Below are 17,085 nucleotides of genomic sequence, written 5' to 3'. Positions count from 1 at the left end.
ATGAAGAAGGCACGCCAACAGTGCAGCAGAAAACCAATTACGGAAGAAGGAAACCCAAGTCTAAGACAAGTGAGAAGGGGGCAAAGGGGAGTAAAAAAGTGATTCAAGCTAGGGGCGTGGAGAAGACAGCATCGTTAGAGGACTGCGCTCTGGTCTGAAGCCTTAGGAGAGACAAGAGATGGAGAGAGGGCGTGGCAGCTTAAGCAGAGAACAGGGCCTGGAGGACAACGAAGGCTATGGGGTGGAAGTGATCAGATCAGAGGGTCTAAGGTAAGTGGGGGGAGAAACCGGGGTAGTGTCAAGTAGGAAACTTTGTAGTGCAGGTGGGAGGCAAAAGAGAAAAGGGGAAAACCCACAGTAGCCAGAAGGGGTTACTCAAAATGAATAGGGGGTAACGGAAGGGAGGAAACGGGGCCTGAGGAAGGATGAGCACAACAGCAGTTAGGTGAGCTCTGGAAACCAGAACCCTAGTGTCTGGGTTAGCCAGTGAGGCAGGCCAGGGGCCCCCATACTTTCATCAGATTGATAAGGATGCTGAAGTCTCGGACAGCCATGTTCCAATAGAGGAGCTTCTCTTCGTGAACCTGGGGACAGCCAAACACAGGCCTCTAAGCCACAGCCCAATGCAAACAGAAGTTGTCCTCCCACTACCAGCCTGTCCATTGTCCCTTCTGAGGAGATGTGGCAACCAGTGTACTCATCAGCAGGCTCACAGTGGGCAACACCAGAGTAGACATGCTGGTACTCAGTAACTTCCACGTAGGTACAAGCCTCTGCTGCCATCACATCTCTGGCTTCTAACTCTCCGGGTAGCCCATGTCTACCTTAGCCCTGACTGGGAGGCTGCCAAGGCCCATAGCATCTCAAATAAGCTTGGTGTTCTTCAAGCCAGGTAGTGGCCAACTCGGCAGAAACAAGGGGGAGCAGCTCAGTTCTCACCTCCAACTAGAGGGAAAAGCAACCAAACCGGAGCTTTTTGAAAGAACTCCTAGGTATTGGCAATGGAAAGAAACTCTATACCCAAGAGATAAAAGAATCAAAGCCCATGTAATCAAAGTCCACTTCTCTTTGAGGGGATCCCTGAGCCACCTGCTGTGAATCTGCTGCCGTGCCAGCCTGAAGACCCTTCACCGTCTTCTCGAGTTCAGCCATCATCACACGGAAGAATATGACAAAGGTGTGCCTATAAGGGGGAAAGGCATGAATACCCATATGAAGCACAGCTTACAAAAAACTTCCAGAAAGTTCCCTGTGGCCTTGGGAAGAAGCCAGGAGACCAACAATCATTTCTGCCTGTCTCTGAATGATTAAGTAGGGTCTAGTGAAAGAGGGGAATGGAAGGAAGGAAGGAATGGGCTCAGGGCTGGCATGTCGGTCAGAAGATAGTGCGTGCTGAGCATGCACTGGGTTCAGTATAATGAGTTGGGCATCATGGCTCATGCCTGCAGTCCTAGCAGTAAGGAGGAAGTCAGGGTAAGAGAATCAGAAGTTTAAGGTCATCTTGACTACAAAGGGAGTGAAGCTAGCCTAGACTAGGTGAGACCCTCTTGGGGGTGGGGGGATTGAGAGAGAAGAGAGCAATGGGGAAGCCCAAGCCAAAGAAAGCAAACGGCCATTGAGCAGTAAAGTCAGCTTGGGAAGCGGTGCCACGGGGCAGGAAGCAGCCATGACGTAGTGCGGAAGCCATGGTTATGTTTAAATTCTCTTCATTGATTTTAAGTGGAGAGATTCTAACCATTTTCCTCAACAGTAAAACTGTGGTAAGGATACCTCTAACCTTACAGGAATCAATATCAAGGAAAAGGTAACTATTGATATTGTAAGACACAAAACCATCGAGACAAATATCAGATTAAATAATCAACTTTTTCAAGCAGGCTAAAGTATTAGAAAGATGATCTTAAGTTAGTATTTTTTAATTAATTTTGGTTTGTTGGGAGCTGAACCCAGGCCTCAAATATGCTAAGCAAACAAACAGTAGTTCCTTAAGTGTGAAAACTATAAGTAGAGACACTACATTCCTCCATGAGACCCTTTTACACCTTGGGACATGGTTTGCATCTGAACTACTCACAGGCTCATGACAGGAGCATGGCCCTTAGCTAGCTTAGAGTGCTATTTTGAAGGCTGTAGAGCCTTTGGGAAGTAGGCCTAGCTAATGAAATGGGCAGGCCTTTGAAGGGAGCGCCTGCCCCTGGTTCTGGTCTGTTTACTCTAGTTCCTGTTCTGAGTCATGTGAGCAGGCTGCAGCTTCAAACTCTTGCCAGTGATGGTGGGGCAGCTCCTGACACCATACTCAGCAGTTACACTGGACTGAAACTGTGGCCTAAAATAAGGACCTCCCCCTCACACTGGGTCTGTCAGATACTTTATCAGTGACGAGATAAGGATGGAGAGCATTTAAGAGAGAGTCTACAGTAGGACTCATACTGCAAAGCAAAGGGAGAGTTTACCCTCAAGTCAATTAGATTAGGGGGAGGACGGTGGAGCAAGAAGTCCCTTACCTGGTCAATGTAGGGAACGTAGAGGAGGAGGAGTCTTTCGGAGCACTGACCAGTTCTGGGACCCCAACACCAGTGATCTCCTCTATGGCCTTCAGAACATTGTCTGTGTGCTCCAAGTAGATGCTTTACAAAGGAAGAGTAGGGAAACACGTTATAGGATTCCAAACTCTGCCCTGCCTCCTGGTTACCATGCTAGCAAGTTTGCTTCCTTACAAGCCCCTCCCTGACACACACACACACACACACACACACACACACACACACACACAAAGGAGGCAAAAGAGCAGGGAGCCAGGCAAAGCTCCCCTCCTTAAAGCCCATGTTCCCAGGAATCCTGTCAGTGGTAGAAAGCTGACTAACGCAGTTGCCACCTGCAAGTATGTTCAGTGTCTATAGTTACCCTATGGAAAGCTGTGAAGGAAAGAGAGAAAGAGCAGCCAGCAATAGATCCAGATCAGATGGTGAGTGGTCAATATCTAACAAATACCTAACAAAGGTTCAAAAGTTCAAGACTTAGAGCCAAGTCTGGTAGCATAGGCCTGTACTCCGAACTATCTGGGAGGTTAGAGGTGGGGGGATCACAAGTGCGAGGCCAGCTTGGGATACAGCTGTGTGTGTGTGTGTGTATAAGAGAGAGAGAGAGACAGAGACAGAAACAGACAGACAGAGAGAGACACAGAGAGAAGGAAATTCAAGATATGCCATAGGAACTCAGGTTAAGTATATTAAAACACAAGCACTAATAATCACCAATAATAAATGTTTCTTCCTTTCTTTTTTAAAAGTTTATTTACTTTTATTTTATGTGCATTGATGTTTTGCCTATGTGTATGGGAGGGTTCCAGATCCCTTCGAACTGGAGTCACAGACAGTTGTGAACTCCATGTGGGTCCTGTGAATTGAACACAAGCCAGGCAGTGGTGATGCAGGCCTTTAATCCCAGCATTTGGGAGGCAGAGGCAGGTGGATTTCTGAGTTCAAGGCCAGCCTGGTCTACAGAGTGAGTTCCAGGACAGCCAGGGCTACACAGAGAAACCCTGTCTCGGGGGTTGGGGGAGAAAGAGAATTGAACACAGGTCCTCTGGAAGAGCAGGCAGTGTTCTTAACTGCTGAGCCATCTTTCCAGTCCCAACAATAAACCTTTCTAAAGCCAAACAACAACAACAACAAAAATTCATGAGACGCTACCGCTACCATGTGTTAAGTTTTCAAATAATTTCAGACATCCACTTTTTGGAGAAAGGGTCTCTCACCATGTAGCTCTGGCTATACTACTGACATTCACTTTTTTGTTATTTTTATTTTTCAAGACAGGGCTTCTCGATGTACTCTGGGCTGTCCTGAAATTCACTCTGTAGACCGGGCAGGCCTTGAACTCAGAGATCTTCCTGCCTCCGCCTCCTGAGCACTGGGATTGAAAGGATAGAAAATACAGCCTAACTCTCTAATGACCCCAAGAAGTCAAAAGTTTAAAATGCTATCTCTCTCCAAAGAAGCTCTAGCTCCAGCCTTCTAAGGAGCCCCAAACACTTCCTATCCCAGAGCCTGCTCTTTGTTAGAAACTAAGTAAAAGGTCACATTCCAGAGCCCGCCTGTTGTTAAGAGCTAGGCAAAAAGGCCTTGAATAGGTGATCCTGGCCATGTAAGGTAACTGGAAATAAGCTAATTATCTGCTTATGCCATTACCCCCACCCAGGAGTTCAAGCAACTATAGACCTCCAAAAAAATAGGAAACTAATTGGTCCACAGAGCACAATCAGATAATTTAAACTGATTGGCCTAAAAACTATGGAGTGGTACAAATCAATTGGCTCACACTACACAGGCTCTCCTTGCTAAGGAATGATTGGTTTGTGATTCGCAGGCTCTCAATGCTAAAGAATGATTGGTTTGTGATTCGTGGGCTTTGTTATACTTATAAAAGCTGTCCCAATTCTGCACTCGGGGTCCCACAGTCCTCTACCCCTGTGCGGTGTATGACTGTGGATCCCAGAGCCTCTGGAATAAAAATCCGCCTGCTATTGCATCAAGACCATTTCTCGCAAGTGAAATGGTTGTTGCCTTCCGAGGTGTGGGGCGCTGGGGCATCCTTGGTTTTTGGGGGGTCTTACAGGATTAAAGGTGTTTGCTTTAATCATTCACTTTAATAATAATAAAGATTCCAAATGCTTGTCAAGAACTAAGAGTAAATAAAATTTCTATTAGAAACACTGTCAGGGGCTAGAGATGGTTCAGCAGTTAAGGGTACTGGCTGCTCTTCCATAGGACTTGGGTTCAATTCTCAGCACCTGGTGGCTCAGGAACATCTGAAGCTCCAGTTCCAGGGGATATGAGGCCCTCTTTTGACCTCCGAGGGCAGTTACACACATGGTGCATAAACATGTAGCCAAATACCCATATACATAAAATAAGAAAATAAAAACACAAAAGTCGGATGGATGATCACATCTGTAACCCCAGCACTCAGGAGGTGCATGATCACATCTGTAACCCCAGCACTCAGGAGGTGGATGATCACATCTGTAACCCCAGCACTCAGGAGGTGTAGGCAGAAGAACAGTAGTTGAAGGCTATCCTTAGCTACATGGTGAGTTCATCTCAATAAGCCAAAAATAAATAAACAAATAAACAAAAATATGCTTAGGTACCCTGGAAGTAATGGATGTGTCTTAGACACAATGGGCAGTGAGTGTATTTGACTCACTATTAACAAGGCAGGACAAAACTGTAGTCTTAATTGTATTTTTAGTAAGGAATTAGCAGACAGCAGCCAATAGAAGGAAAAGCAATCTTAGGATCCAAAGTCTGTAGAGAGTCTTACTGAGGAGCCACCAGGAACCTGACACTGGCCAAGGACAAGGGCTCAAGCAGGAATCTGACATTAGGGCATAACAGGGAAGTAGGTTAAGGAGGAATTTTAATCTTAGGGTGGACCGAGAGAAGCAGGCTTCAGGGAAGATTCTGGGCCTGGACAAGGAAGTGGGCTCAGGTACTTTGGTCATTCTGACAAGCCCTTGGAAACAACTGCCACAGGACTTTAATTATTGCCTTGACTATTTTGTGTTTACTGTCTTGCTTGTTCCTCATTGTACTACTATCAATCTTAATTCCTGCATGTAATTAAATTGTTATAAAAGTGGATTGGAAATTACTAAGCCCACCTTCAGTCTCAGAATTGACTGGGGTCATACTACAGTTTTGTCTAATTGTCTCTATCTTTGTAATTCTCGCTCCTGAGCTGGAGAATCAGTTGACTGATGGAGTGGGCTTCATGGACCAAAACTCCAAACTATTCTCATTTAAAACATCAATTGCTTTCAAGTTCCCCTCACAGAGGTCATGACTCAGTCCCTAACTAGATCAGAGAGATCCGAAGAGTAAAATGGAAAAATGCAATCTGGCTCCCTAAAGAAAGTCAGTAACTCACCAAAGCAAATCGTGCAGGTGGTCATTAAAAGTGGGGTTCTTCTCTCTTTCCCCATGAGGCCATGCTCGACAAAGCAGCTGTTTGGCCAGAGAGGCTGTTGGAAAACAGAACAAAAACCATTTCACTCACACTAAAATGACCCCATTCTTTTAAGAACAGAGATGTTAACTGAGTGCTGTTGTCCACTTACATTCCTGCACTTGGGGGACAGGCAGGGAAGACTACAGTGACTTCGGGTCACTTGGGGCTTTACAAACACTGACAACCCTCTCCTCCCAATTCACTGGCATGACTGTATATGTTCGCAGGGTGTAGCGTGAACATATAGCATCAGCATGCAGTGTGAGTGACGACAGAAGCATGCTGTGTTTCAGACGCTGGAGGAAGAGCAGTGAATAAAAGGTTTATTATTTAAAACTTTTTAGAAGTTTTAAAGCCTATTTTAAAGGTTTTTAAGAAGAATTGTGTGTCCATGCAAGTGTCTGGGTGTGAGCATGTGCATCTGACTGTGGGTGCCTTCAGAGGCCAGAGGCGGACTGGACTGGGTCCTCTCAAGATGGAACTGCATGCAGTTGTGAGTTGTCTGAGTAATGTTGGGAACTGAATACAGGCCCCCAGTGAGAACAAGAAACATTCTTAACCGTTGAGCCATCTCAGCCCTAGATTCTTTTTTTTTTTTAATTTAAGATTTTTGCCCTAACAAGCAATTTTGTTTTTAGGACGGTGTTTTATGTGGGTGCTTGTCTAGTTTGCAGAAAACTCTGGGTTCTATGCCAATGTACCATATAAAACCAGGCATGGTGACAGATGCCTACAACACCAGCACTTAGAAAATAAAGGAGCTTAGAAAAGGGAGGATCAGAAGTTTAGGGGCATCTTTAGCATAGACATAGCAAATGTCTTGAAGCCAGCCCAGGCTTCAAGAGACTGTTTCTACAAAAAACAAAAATGAGAGAGTATGCTCTGTAGTACAGGCTAGCCTCAAACTCACGATTCTCCTTCAGCCTCCTGGGTAATGGGATTGGAGGCAGACAGCACCAGTTATGGCCTAGCAATCAATCATTTAAAAAGCTAATTTGTTCTTGTTCCATTAACTCAATTGCTATAAATGAAACCATGTGTCTAAGATTTAGGTATACCCCATTTACTGACCCTGTCCTGAAGCACAAAAAAGTGGCTTCCTGTTTAAGACCAAAACCTGACTCTACTAATATAAATATAGGAAAAAAGATTTTTTTTTTCTTTTCTTTTTCTAGGCAGGGTTTCTCTGTGTTGCCCTGGCTGTCCTGGAACTCACTCTGTAGACCAGGCTGGCCTCGAACTCAGAAATCCACCTGCCTCTGCCTCCCAGAGTGCTAGGATTACAGGAGTGCGCCACCACTGCCCAGCTCAGGAAAAAAGATTTCTTTCACACGTTAATCTTGCTTTTTTGTTGTGTCCAAACTGGAAAAAATAGTGATTTGCATTTTAAGAGCTCTTAAGGTCACACGTTCCAGACCCCTAGGGAGGGGTGACAAGTGACACATGACTGTACTTTCAGAACTGGAGAGTCCGAGGCAGGAGGATTTTGAGTTCAAAGCCAACTTGGCTACATAGTAAGATGATCTCAGAGATAGGGAGAGAGGTTTTAGAGAGCTGGGGAGAGAGAGAGAGAGAGAGAGAGAGAGAGAGAATCTCAGTGGATGACATAACATAAGTATGAAAATGGGACAATGCACACGTGCTTTGAAAAAGTCAGCACTCATTTCCTTGATGCTTGTGATTTCTTTTTCTTCTATTTTTATCCACCTTATGGTGTGTGTGTGTGTGTGTGTGTGTGTGTGTGTGTATCTAGCATATGACAAAGATAATAAAAAGAAGACAGAAGAGAGTGGTGGTTTCAGTGAGAGTGGCCCCCACGGGTGAACTGTTTGGGAGAGTGTGGTCTTGCTGGAAGAGGTGTGTCATGTGTGAGCATGGAGGTTTCAAAGGCCATGCTATGTTCCCAGTTAGCTTTCTCGGTGTCCTATTTGTGGACCAATGTGTGAGCTCTCAGCCACTGCTCCAGTGCCGTGTCTGTCTTCCTGCTGCCACGCTTCCCATTGTGATAGTCATGGATTCCAAGCCTCTCAAAGTTTAAGCCCGAGAAACTCTTCTATAAGCTGCCCTGGTCCTGCAACCCTCACAGCAACAGAAAAGTATGTAAGTATCTAAGGATCTAAGTCAAGGAGGAAGCAGATTAATAAGACTCCTGCAGAGGATAATTCTAGTACTTGGGAGTAAGAAGAAGAAAAGGGAGGATTGGTACAAGGCCAGGCTTAGCCTGGTCTACACAGAGTTCCACACCAACCAGAAAGACTTAACGAAACCTTCTCTTTAAAAAAAAAAAAGTGAAAGACAAACAAAAGTTAAACAGAAAGAAAGAAAGCTGCCCAGTCAGTTCATCTGACCAAAGGTACACACTAAGCCATGTCATAGGCCGTTCTGCAAACACGGTCTCCTTGGTGGGGCAAGAGCATGCTTGTGATTTTGTGGGATTTACATGCAAAAATTCTCAAAATTCTAAGAAAACACCAACTTTGCAAATGTAAGATATCAATCCTATTCATATCTCCCCCTTCCCCCCAAAAAGGGATCTAGGCTCATCACCAAGTTTTTCTTTCTTCTGGTTAGGTACTGCAGACTTCTCCAGAAGGGCCATCAAAAGTCTGAGAAGATAAAGACCACACTGGAAACTGGGAACACTGTGGTGAAAATTCTGCAAGTAACTGAAGCTCTGGCTGTAAAGAAGCAAGAGACAAAAGAGCGCGCATGACATCACATGCATTAAAGGGGTTTACATTCACACAAGTTGCCCTCGTTGCCTCTTTATAAAGAAAGCTGGGTAATAAAGCTACATGGACACAATTATTTGCTATTTTGGGATGTTATGGAATGGGGTAAGGAAGATCTCATAAAGACTAGGCTGGCCTTGAACTCATCAAGACATGATGGAATGTGATGTGACAGGATGGATAGGACTGGCAATTCCTGTCAACTTGCTCCCTACAGAGTCAACACTGAGAGAAGACTGAGAGGTCCTCAGATAATCTAGAATTGGCTGAGTTTAGGGAGTGGGAGTGGCGGCACAGGTCTGGACTCATAACAGTATTAAGGCTGGGCCAGGAGGAAGCTGTGTTTGGGGCCACACCAGGATATGTACCATGACCTGTTTCAAAAAAATCAAAATGAGGAGCTGGAAAGATGGCCGAGCAGTTACGGCCACTTGCTTCTTTTCCAGAGGACACGGACACACACACACACACACATACACACACACACACACACACACACACACACGTGCACAAATAAAACAAAAATATAAGAAATGGGGCTGGGTGTAGTATTGTATGCCATTAATCCCAGCACTCAGGAGACAGAGGCAGGTGGATCTCTGTGAGTTTGAGGACTGAGGACAGTCGAGTCTACATCATGAGTTCCAGGCTAACATGGTTATATAAGGAAACCCAGTCTCAAAACAAAACAAAAAACAAAAAAAAAAGCAGATAAGAAAAAAATCCTTTAAAACACGAAAAACCACATTAAGCGCACATGACACATAAGTATAGATTTTGTTCATAACTGAGAGAGTGAATGTTTTCCAAAACTATTCTGCCAATCCAGTTCTAGGATCTCTTGAGAACATCTCTAGGATGTTCGGACCCACCTGACCAGCTCCTCCATGGGCTGTTCCTGTTCGGTCGGCTTTAGTCGGCTCGCGAGGACCTCAAGGGCTGAGCGCAGGAGGCGCTGGTTGGATTGGTGAGTGAATCCCTTCCTAAAGCAAAGTTGAAAACAATGTGTCAGCCTGTTTTAGGAGGATCACTAACTGAGAACAAAGCAAATACTAAAAACTAAAAAATAATTTTAAAATGTTAATGTGGGCTGGAGAGATGGCTCAGCAGTTGAGAACACTGACTGCTCTTCCAGAAGTCCTGAGCTCAATTCCCAGCAACCACATGGTGGCTCACAACCATCAGTAATGGGATCTGATGCCCTCTTCTGGTGTGTGTGAGGACAGTTACAGTGTACTCACCTACATAAAATAAAAATCTTTTTTAAAACAAAAGTTAAAATCCTCTGCCTCACTTTCAAGAGTTTACATAATCTGATCCCTGCATCTCTCCAACATTTTCCTTTTCCTTTCATACATTTTGTGTGTCTGTGTGTATGTATATGTGTGTGTGTATGTGTGTGTACCATTAAAAAACCACTCCTTGATAAACTGTCAAGGCAAATCTATCATTTGGCATTGTTTTTTAAGTACTGTGAATATAAAATTGACCAGCATCGGCCCTTGTGGAGAATATTATAAATCTAACAAGGAAAAAAATTTAACGCACGATTTTTAACAAAATGTGTGGTGAAGTTAGACCAGGAGCGGAGGGCAGACTGTTAGAAGGGAGCTGAGGGCTAGGAAACAGGGTTACCAGTAAAGTTAGAAAAGCTGAAGAGATTCAGTCAGAGGGTATGGATCAAGTAGCCAGGGGTCCTGTAGAAGGATGCATGTATCTGAAGGGTTTTGGGTTAAAGTTAAGTAGAGTGCTGACTAACTCAGTCCACCTGTGAGACTGGGTACAAGAGCAGATGCCAAACAACAGGAGGCAGGAAAAGGCAGGCCAAGGGGCTAGAGTCAGGAAAGCCTAGCAGATGTCAGCGATCACAACCAAGACAGGAAGTCTGGACCTCCCGAGATGGACAGAGAGGCCCACTGTGAAAGTAGGTCAGAAAGGATGGAAGGATGGAAGCAGACAGAGATGTCTATTTAGATGATGCAATCAGAAGAATTTAGGGTTACATGTGGGAAAGAGTAGAAAGATAGAGATAAAAGAATAACTCCTGGTTTTGGCGCACAAAAGTGCTGATGGCATTTTCAAGCGAGGCAAAGCTGGAGGAACAGTGAGACTATGCTCAGAACTGGATGTGATGAGTCTGAGGTGTCAGTGACACATCCAAGGGGGCGTTGAGTAGGCAGCTGGATATGATCTTGCTCATGGCTCGAAAGAGAAGATTTAGCATAAATTTAAACTTGGGTAAAATTCTCCAGAAAACCTGTTCAAGATGGGGACAGATGGGATCAGGCATGACTGAGGAGCAGAAATACGCAGAGGCATGCCTTTATTTCTCCTTTCGTCCATGCTTTGCTTCCAGCTCTTCTAAACCCAATCCTGGGCCTCAGTGGGCTGCCCGGCAAGCAAAGGCCCTGGCTGCCAAGCCTGACACAACTCGGCTCTGACCGCTGGATCCACTTGGCGGGAGGAGAACATGTCAGTGTACACACACACACACACACACACACACACACACACACACACACACGCACAATGCAGTGTAAAACCACATTGGGTTATATTTCTAGCTCCTGCACCACATCAGGCTGTTCACAACCACCTGCAACCCCAGCCCAGGAGATCCCATACCCACTTCTGAACTTTGAGGGCACAGACACAGATACATAATTTTTGGAATATAAGAAGCGAAATACAAAGACCACTGATTCTGTAAAGGCCCACTAAGGGTGTGGGGGTAGCTCGGGTGGTAGAGTGCTCGCTTATCCTGCATGAAGTTTGAGGTTTCATCCCCAGAAGCATGGAAAACCCAGGTCTGCCAGCACAGGTCTGCAATGCTAGTACTCAGGACGTGGGAGGGTGAGAAGAAGCCTCCCTTGCAGAGCATATTCAAAGCCGAATCTCTGAGATGCTGTTTAAAAGCCTCATCAAATGCCACAGCTTCCATGCTATCCCATGCTATTTCTGCCTTATCCAGTCTGCTCTCAAACCCCACGTGAGCTCAATTTCCTTCTGCTTCGACCTTCCTAGCAGCTGGGTCACAGACATGCACCACCACAGTGCTGGCTTCCCCAGCTATTACCGAAGACTTGCCACCAGAAACAGAAGGAGCAAGAGGTTCAGATTTGTTCTGTTAGCTAATCAGTGAGCACCTAATTTATCAAACTAGTTAGTCACAGTGGCTCTGTAAGACTCAGTGGTTTTCCAAGAGCAAACATAAAAGAAGAAAGCACACAGGTAGGGCTGTATCCACTTCCTTCCCTTCTTCCCTTAGGGAAGAGTCAGAAGTACACACACACACACACACACACACACACACACTCACTCATTGCACACATTCCTGCAATACTGCTGCCCCACACTCACCATGAGAAGAGTGCATGCAAGACCTGCAGCAGCTTCTGGTAGCAGGAGGACATGGTGCGCTGCTCCTGAGCTGTCACTCTCGCCTTGTCATCTACACTGAGAGTCTCAGCACCTAAGCACTAAAAAGAAACTGGTTTAGGCCGGGCAGTGGTGGCGCATGCCTGTAATCCCAGCACTCTGGGAGGCAGAGGCAGGCGGATTTCTGAGTTCGAGGCCAGCTTGGTCTACAGAGTGAGTTCCAGGACAGCCAGGGCTATATAGAGAAACCCTGTCTCAAAAAAACCAAATCCAAAAAACAAAAAAACAAAAAAACAAAAAAAAAGAAACTGGTTTAGTCCAGTTCCTCTGCAACTGCTCTCACTCCTCCTCAGTTTGCCTCAGTTACGAAGTTAAGGCTGTTCACACATGTGTACTGAGTCTGCCTGTTCTGACCTCTGCCTGTTCTCACAGGGAAGGTGTAATTCTCTTCCTCCGGCCTCTTCCCATTCTCCACTCACCACAGCTGGCCTGCTTGTGCTTACACAGTTCTCATCTTACAAGTAAGTCAGTCTTCTCACCTGGAAGAAGTTGTGAATGTTCTCCAGATGGTTACACATTGGGGTTAGCAGCTGAACAACACAATGTACAATGTCCTGGACAGATCTCTGATGAAGATGTGAGAATCCAACATTCCGGTTTCCTTTATTCTACAATCAATTTCAGAGTTATAAGAGAAAAAACTGGATAAATTATTTAATCATTAGCTAAGAGTTCAAAGTTGTGGGGCTGGAGAGATTGCTTAGCACTTAAGAGCACTGATTACTCTTCTAGAGTTCCTGAGTTCAATTCCCAGCAGCCACATGGTGGCTCATAACCATCTGTAATGGGATCTGATGCAGTCTTCTGGTGTCTGAAGACAGTGACAGTGTACTCATATACATTAAATAAATAAATAAATAAGATAGATAATTAGATAAGATAGATAGATAGATAGATAGATAGATAGATAGATAAGTCTTAAAAAAAAACAAAAGTTCGAAGTTGGGCTGGAGAGATGACTGAGGTTAAAAGCACCGGATGCTCTTCTAGAGGTCCTGAGTTCAATTCCTAGCAACCACATGGTGGTTCACAACTATCTATAATGCAATCTGGTAACATCTTCTGGCCCTGCAGGCATACACGCAGACAGAACACTATATACCTAGTAAATAAATAAATCTCAAAGTTGTGATTCTAGGTAGGAGTTGACAAAAGAAGTGATTTATTTTCCTAAGATGATATTATAACAAAGAGATAAACATGATAGCAAAAGAAAAAAATCTTTTAGTTTTAAATACCCGAGAGGATGGATTTTATAGAGTTAGAACAGGGTCTGATTAAAAAAGTTCAGATACGGGGCTGGAGGGGTGGCTCAGCAGTTAAGAGTACTAGCTGTTCTTGAAGAGAGCCTGGCTTGTGTCTCAGCACCGCAGGTGGCTCTCAACTGTCTGTAACTCTAGTTCCAGGGGCTCTGACACCCTCTTCTGACCAGGCATGGTGATATATGCCTTTAATCTCAGAAGGGCGATGGAGGATCAGGGCTTTAAGGCACGTAGTGTGTTCAGCCACGTAGTGTGTTCAAGTCTAGCCTAGGCTCTAGGAGACAGTCTCAAAAGTCAAAAGTACAGACCAGACAGAACAAACTACACACACAACACACACACACACACACACACACACACACACACACACACGTTTTACCATAGGCAGCATCCAAATACCTTCCCACATGCTCAGTACTTTTGTACTTTCTATGTTTCTATGTTTAGGACATTTAGAAATAAACTTATTGTATTAGGAGTCTCTTCAATTTCGTTTGAGAAATACATACAAATACACACACGCCAGTGTGAGAGTCCAGCCTGGGCTTTAAGTATGTTAGGCTACACTGCAGCCCAGCCTGTACAGGGCAAGGCGACTATGCCAGAATGCCACTATGTGACCTAGTAAATTAAACGCAGCACCAGGCCACCACAGCTCAGCCCTGCTTGTTGCCAAGTGTCCTTGGAGCCCAGGCCCATGCTCATGCCACTACTAACCTTGAAGAAGCAGATTCTCTTGGCAAAGGAAGGAGTCAGTATATTCTCGAGCTTCTGAGAAAGGTCTTCCAGCAAGAACAGCAGCTCAGCGGGACCAAGCTGCACAACCTCTGTGGCCTGTAATGCAGAATGTGAAGAATGACTTCAATCATGGCCAACCTGCAGCATTTTCAGTGTATTTGATGTTCATCTCTCCCATTAAGTGAAAAACTGATTTTGACTTTTAATTTTAAAATGAGAAAACAGAGGCTAGAAAGAAGGCTCAGTGGACAGAGCACTTGCCCCCCAGGCCTCCTGCCTGGGGGGAGACCCCAGGACCCATGTAAAAGGTGGCAGGCACCTTAACCACTTTCCCTGCCCGGTCACCCGCCAGCTTCTCACGGACATGTCTGTCATTCCGCCTCTTAGCTCCTGCTCACTGTGGCAGTCAGTGCGCCGCAAGAGGTGGACTGGGGAAATGGTCACCTGCACTACGCATTCAATACACTTCTAGGGACTCTTCTATGAGCAGACTGATGAGGAAAAACTTCAGAAAAATAATAATAGAAGCACACACACATACACACACAACTGATTCTATCTATTCTGAAGGTGCCTACATTTTCCCAATTATTAGTTAAAATTCCATTCCATTTTAAATATTTTAGTCTGGGGAAAGTCCATTCTCTAGTGAAAATCCTCATCAAAAGTTACCTTCTCTGTGAAAATGTTCTCTATTCTCAACTTTATTAGGATGAACACTTACTGAAGTTCAGATATTACTACAGTGTGGGCAGGCGTCTCTGCCTCCTGTACACTTGACCAGCGGAAGGAAAGCCGCAGACTGCGCATGTGTGTGTGGGTGAGCAGTCAACAGAAAGATGGCATCTAGAATTATCTACTTAGTCTGAACAAAGGTCCGGAAAATGGAAAGACAACACCAACTTATCTACACCCCAACAGTCCTCCACTATCTAAATACGCTCAGTGCTTTTAACTGGCAACCTGCAGGAAAGGGTCCTGTCACCAGTACTGTGACTGATAACCTGACACATTGAGAAAACCTGTGACTTGTGAACAACCAGGGTGACAAGGATGACTGCCCACTCAGAATTCATACTGAGGCCTCTGAAGTCAGAGCCAGCCTTCCCTTCGTTCCTTCATCCTGTCTGTCTGTCGTCCCTCTCACAGACGGCCACAGTGCTCTCCTACGCAGCCACAGTCCCAGCTTTCAGCTCCACTCTTTGCTGTCTTGTTGAGGCAGTGTCTCTGTGTTAGCCCTGACTGTCCTGGAAATCCCTATGTAGACCAGGCTGGACTTGTATCTGCCTACCTCTGCCTCCCCAGTGCTGGGCTTAAAATCATGTGCCACGACCCCTGGCCCAACTACTTTAATATCTGTGTTCTTCTTGAAACATGAGCAGACATGAGGAACTTCCTAAAAGGTTATGTTCTGGGATACAGACTGGTACTTACTTCAGTGTGCATTTCAGTGTCTAAGATGAACTTGGTCACAAGTCCAGAATGCAGAATAGAGAAGACCTCAATGTCCAGCTCTCGGAAGAAAGCACGGTAATTCTGCAGTGACACAAACGTCTTTCCTTCCTTCCCTGTGGCTTCCTGGAGGAAAAGGAGGAGCAGACAAAAGAACAACTCAAAAGAACTGAAGTCTCTGACATTAGCCTAATTTAAAAAAATTTTTTTACTCTGATATTACTTTTTAATTGTGTGTGTATGTGTGTGCACACTTGAGAGTGCAGAGGCACTGAATGCCTCTCAAGCTGGACTTACAGGTGAGTTACCAAACAGGGTGCTAGGAACTGAATCCTACCCTCTGCAAGAGCAGTAAGTATCTAAACCACAGAGTGATCATCTCCGCAGTCCCTCAAATCTAATTTTAATTAACATGCTAAAGATCAATTGGTAAAAAACTCTAATTTCCTTACATCACCACATTCCTTTCACCAAATTCTCTAACCACTCCCAAGCCACAGCACTTGATGTAGTATAACAATATACACCCACAACATCCTTGGGTGTTTCTACTTAAGGATGAACTCTTAGGTAAACATACAGAAAGCTGTGAGCTTAAAGGCTAGGATGAGCTGGTTTCCAACCTTAGCTCAAGTGCACATAGTATGCCTGTGATCAAGTCTTTAATTTACCCTCCCTATTTATAAACTGCCTAATGAACTAATATAGATAGGAACATTAACATCAACCTTGGGCTTTTAGGTTAGCGGAGTTACACATAAGAAATTAAAAGAATGCATGGTAGCGGCAAAACAGACATCCAAGCGCCAGGAAAGTTCTCAAACATGACACATCCTCTGTGAATGCCACAGGGCACCACTACTCATCAGCTACCACAGACCACAGTAAGCATTTCAAAACCATCCATGGTGTAGCCAGTCATTGTTACGCCTTTTGTGGCTTTACATTTTTTGTTTTATTTTATTTATTCTCTATGTTTGTGTGTACACCACGGCACATGTGTGAAGATCAAACATCAATTTGTGAGAACTGGCTCTCTCTACCATGTAAGTTCTGAGGATTGAATTCAGGTCATCAGGTGTGACAGCTGGTACCTTTGCTAGCTGAACCATCTTGCTAACTATATTTTGTTTTTGTTTTTCTTTTTTTAAAGACAAGGCCTTGCATGTAGCTTAGTCAGCCTCAAATGCATGATCATCTTCCTGCAACTTTCCCAAATGCTGAGATTATAGGTATGCACAACATCTAGGTAACTAAGTTTAAGTCTGGGGTAAAAAGGACAAAAGCCAAAAGTAGTATATATAAGAGAATGTCACTCTCAGCGTGGAAGTTCATGACTGTAATCCCAACACAAAAGACACTAAGGCAGAAGGATCATGAGTTTGAGGTCAGTCTCTGCTACTCAGTGAGACCCTGTCTGAAAAACCTAAGGGAGGGGACGGTGTATTCTA

The 17,085-nt window shown here is 44.7% G+C and overlaps 1 protein-coding gene across 2 annotated transcripts in view; it reads right to left on the bottom strand.

Moving 5' to 3' along the window:
• Fancd2 (FA complementation group D2) overlaps nt 1-17,085 on the bottom strand; it is a 95,526-nt gene that overhangs the window by 41,454 nt on the left and 36,987 nt on the right. Inside the window, exons 29-38 of one of the 2 annotated variants that reach the window (XM_052174556.1) lie at nt 15,617-15,760; nt 14,162-14,278; nt 12,662-12,790; nt 12,105-12,223; nt 9,617-9,727; nt 8,560-8,690; nt 5,932-6,025; nt 2,505-2,627; nt 1,090-1,183; nt 513-584 (exon numbers count right to left, since the gene is read on the bottom strand). The exons of the other annotated variant lie outside the window; for it this stretch is intronic. Of the exons in view, the coding sequence (XP_052030516.1) occupies nt 513-584; nt 1,090-1,183; nt 2,505-2,627; nt 5,932-6,025; nt 8,560-8,690; nt 9,617-9,727; nt 12,105-12,223; nt 12,662-12,790; nt 14,162-14,278; nt 15,617-15,760 (1,134 nt within the window). The remainder of the gene's footprint in view (nt 1-512; nt 585-1,089; nt 1,184-2,504; nt 2,628-5,931; nt 6,026-8,559; nt 8,691-9,616; nt 9,728-12,104; nt 12,224-12,661; nt 12,791-14,161; nt 14,279-15,616; nt 15,761-17,085) is intronic. 2 annotated transcript variants of the gene reach the window in all.

This window comes from Apodemus sylvaticus, chromosome 2, assembly GCF_947179515.1.
Source record: "Apodemus sylvaticus chromosome 2, mApoSyl1.1, whole genome shotgun sequence".
NCBI classification, from domain to species: domain Eukaryota; kingdom Metazoa; phylum Chordata; class Mammalia; order Rodentia; family Muridae; genus Apodemus; species Apodemus sylvaticus.
The sequence above is the reverse complement of the archived record's forward strand: the minus strand, read 5'-3'. Positions and strand labels throughout refer to the sequence as shown.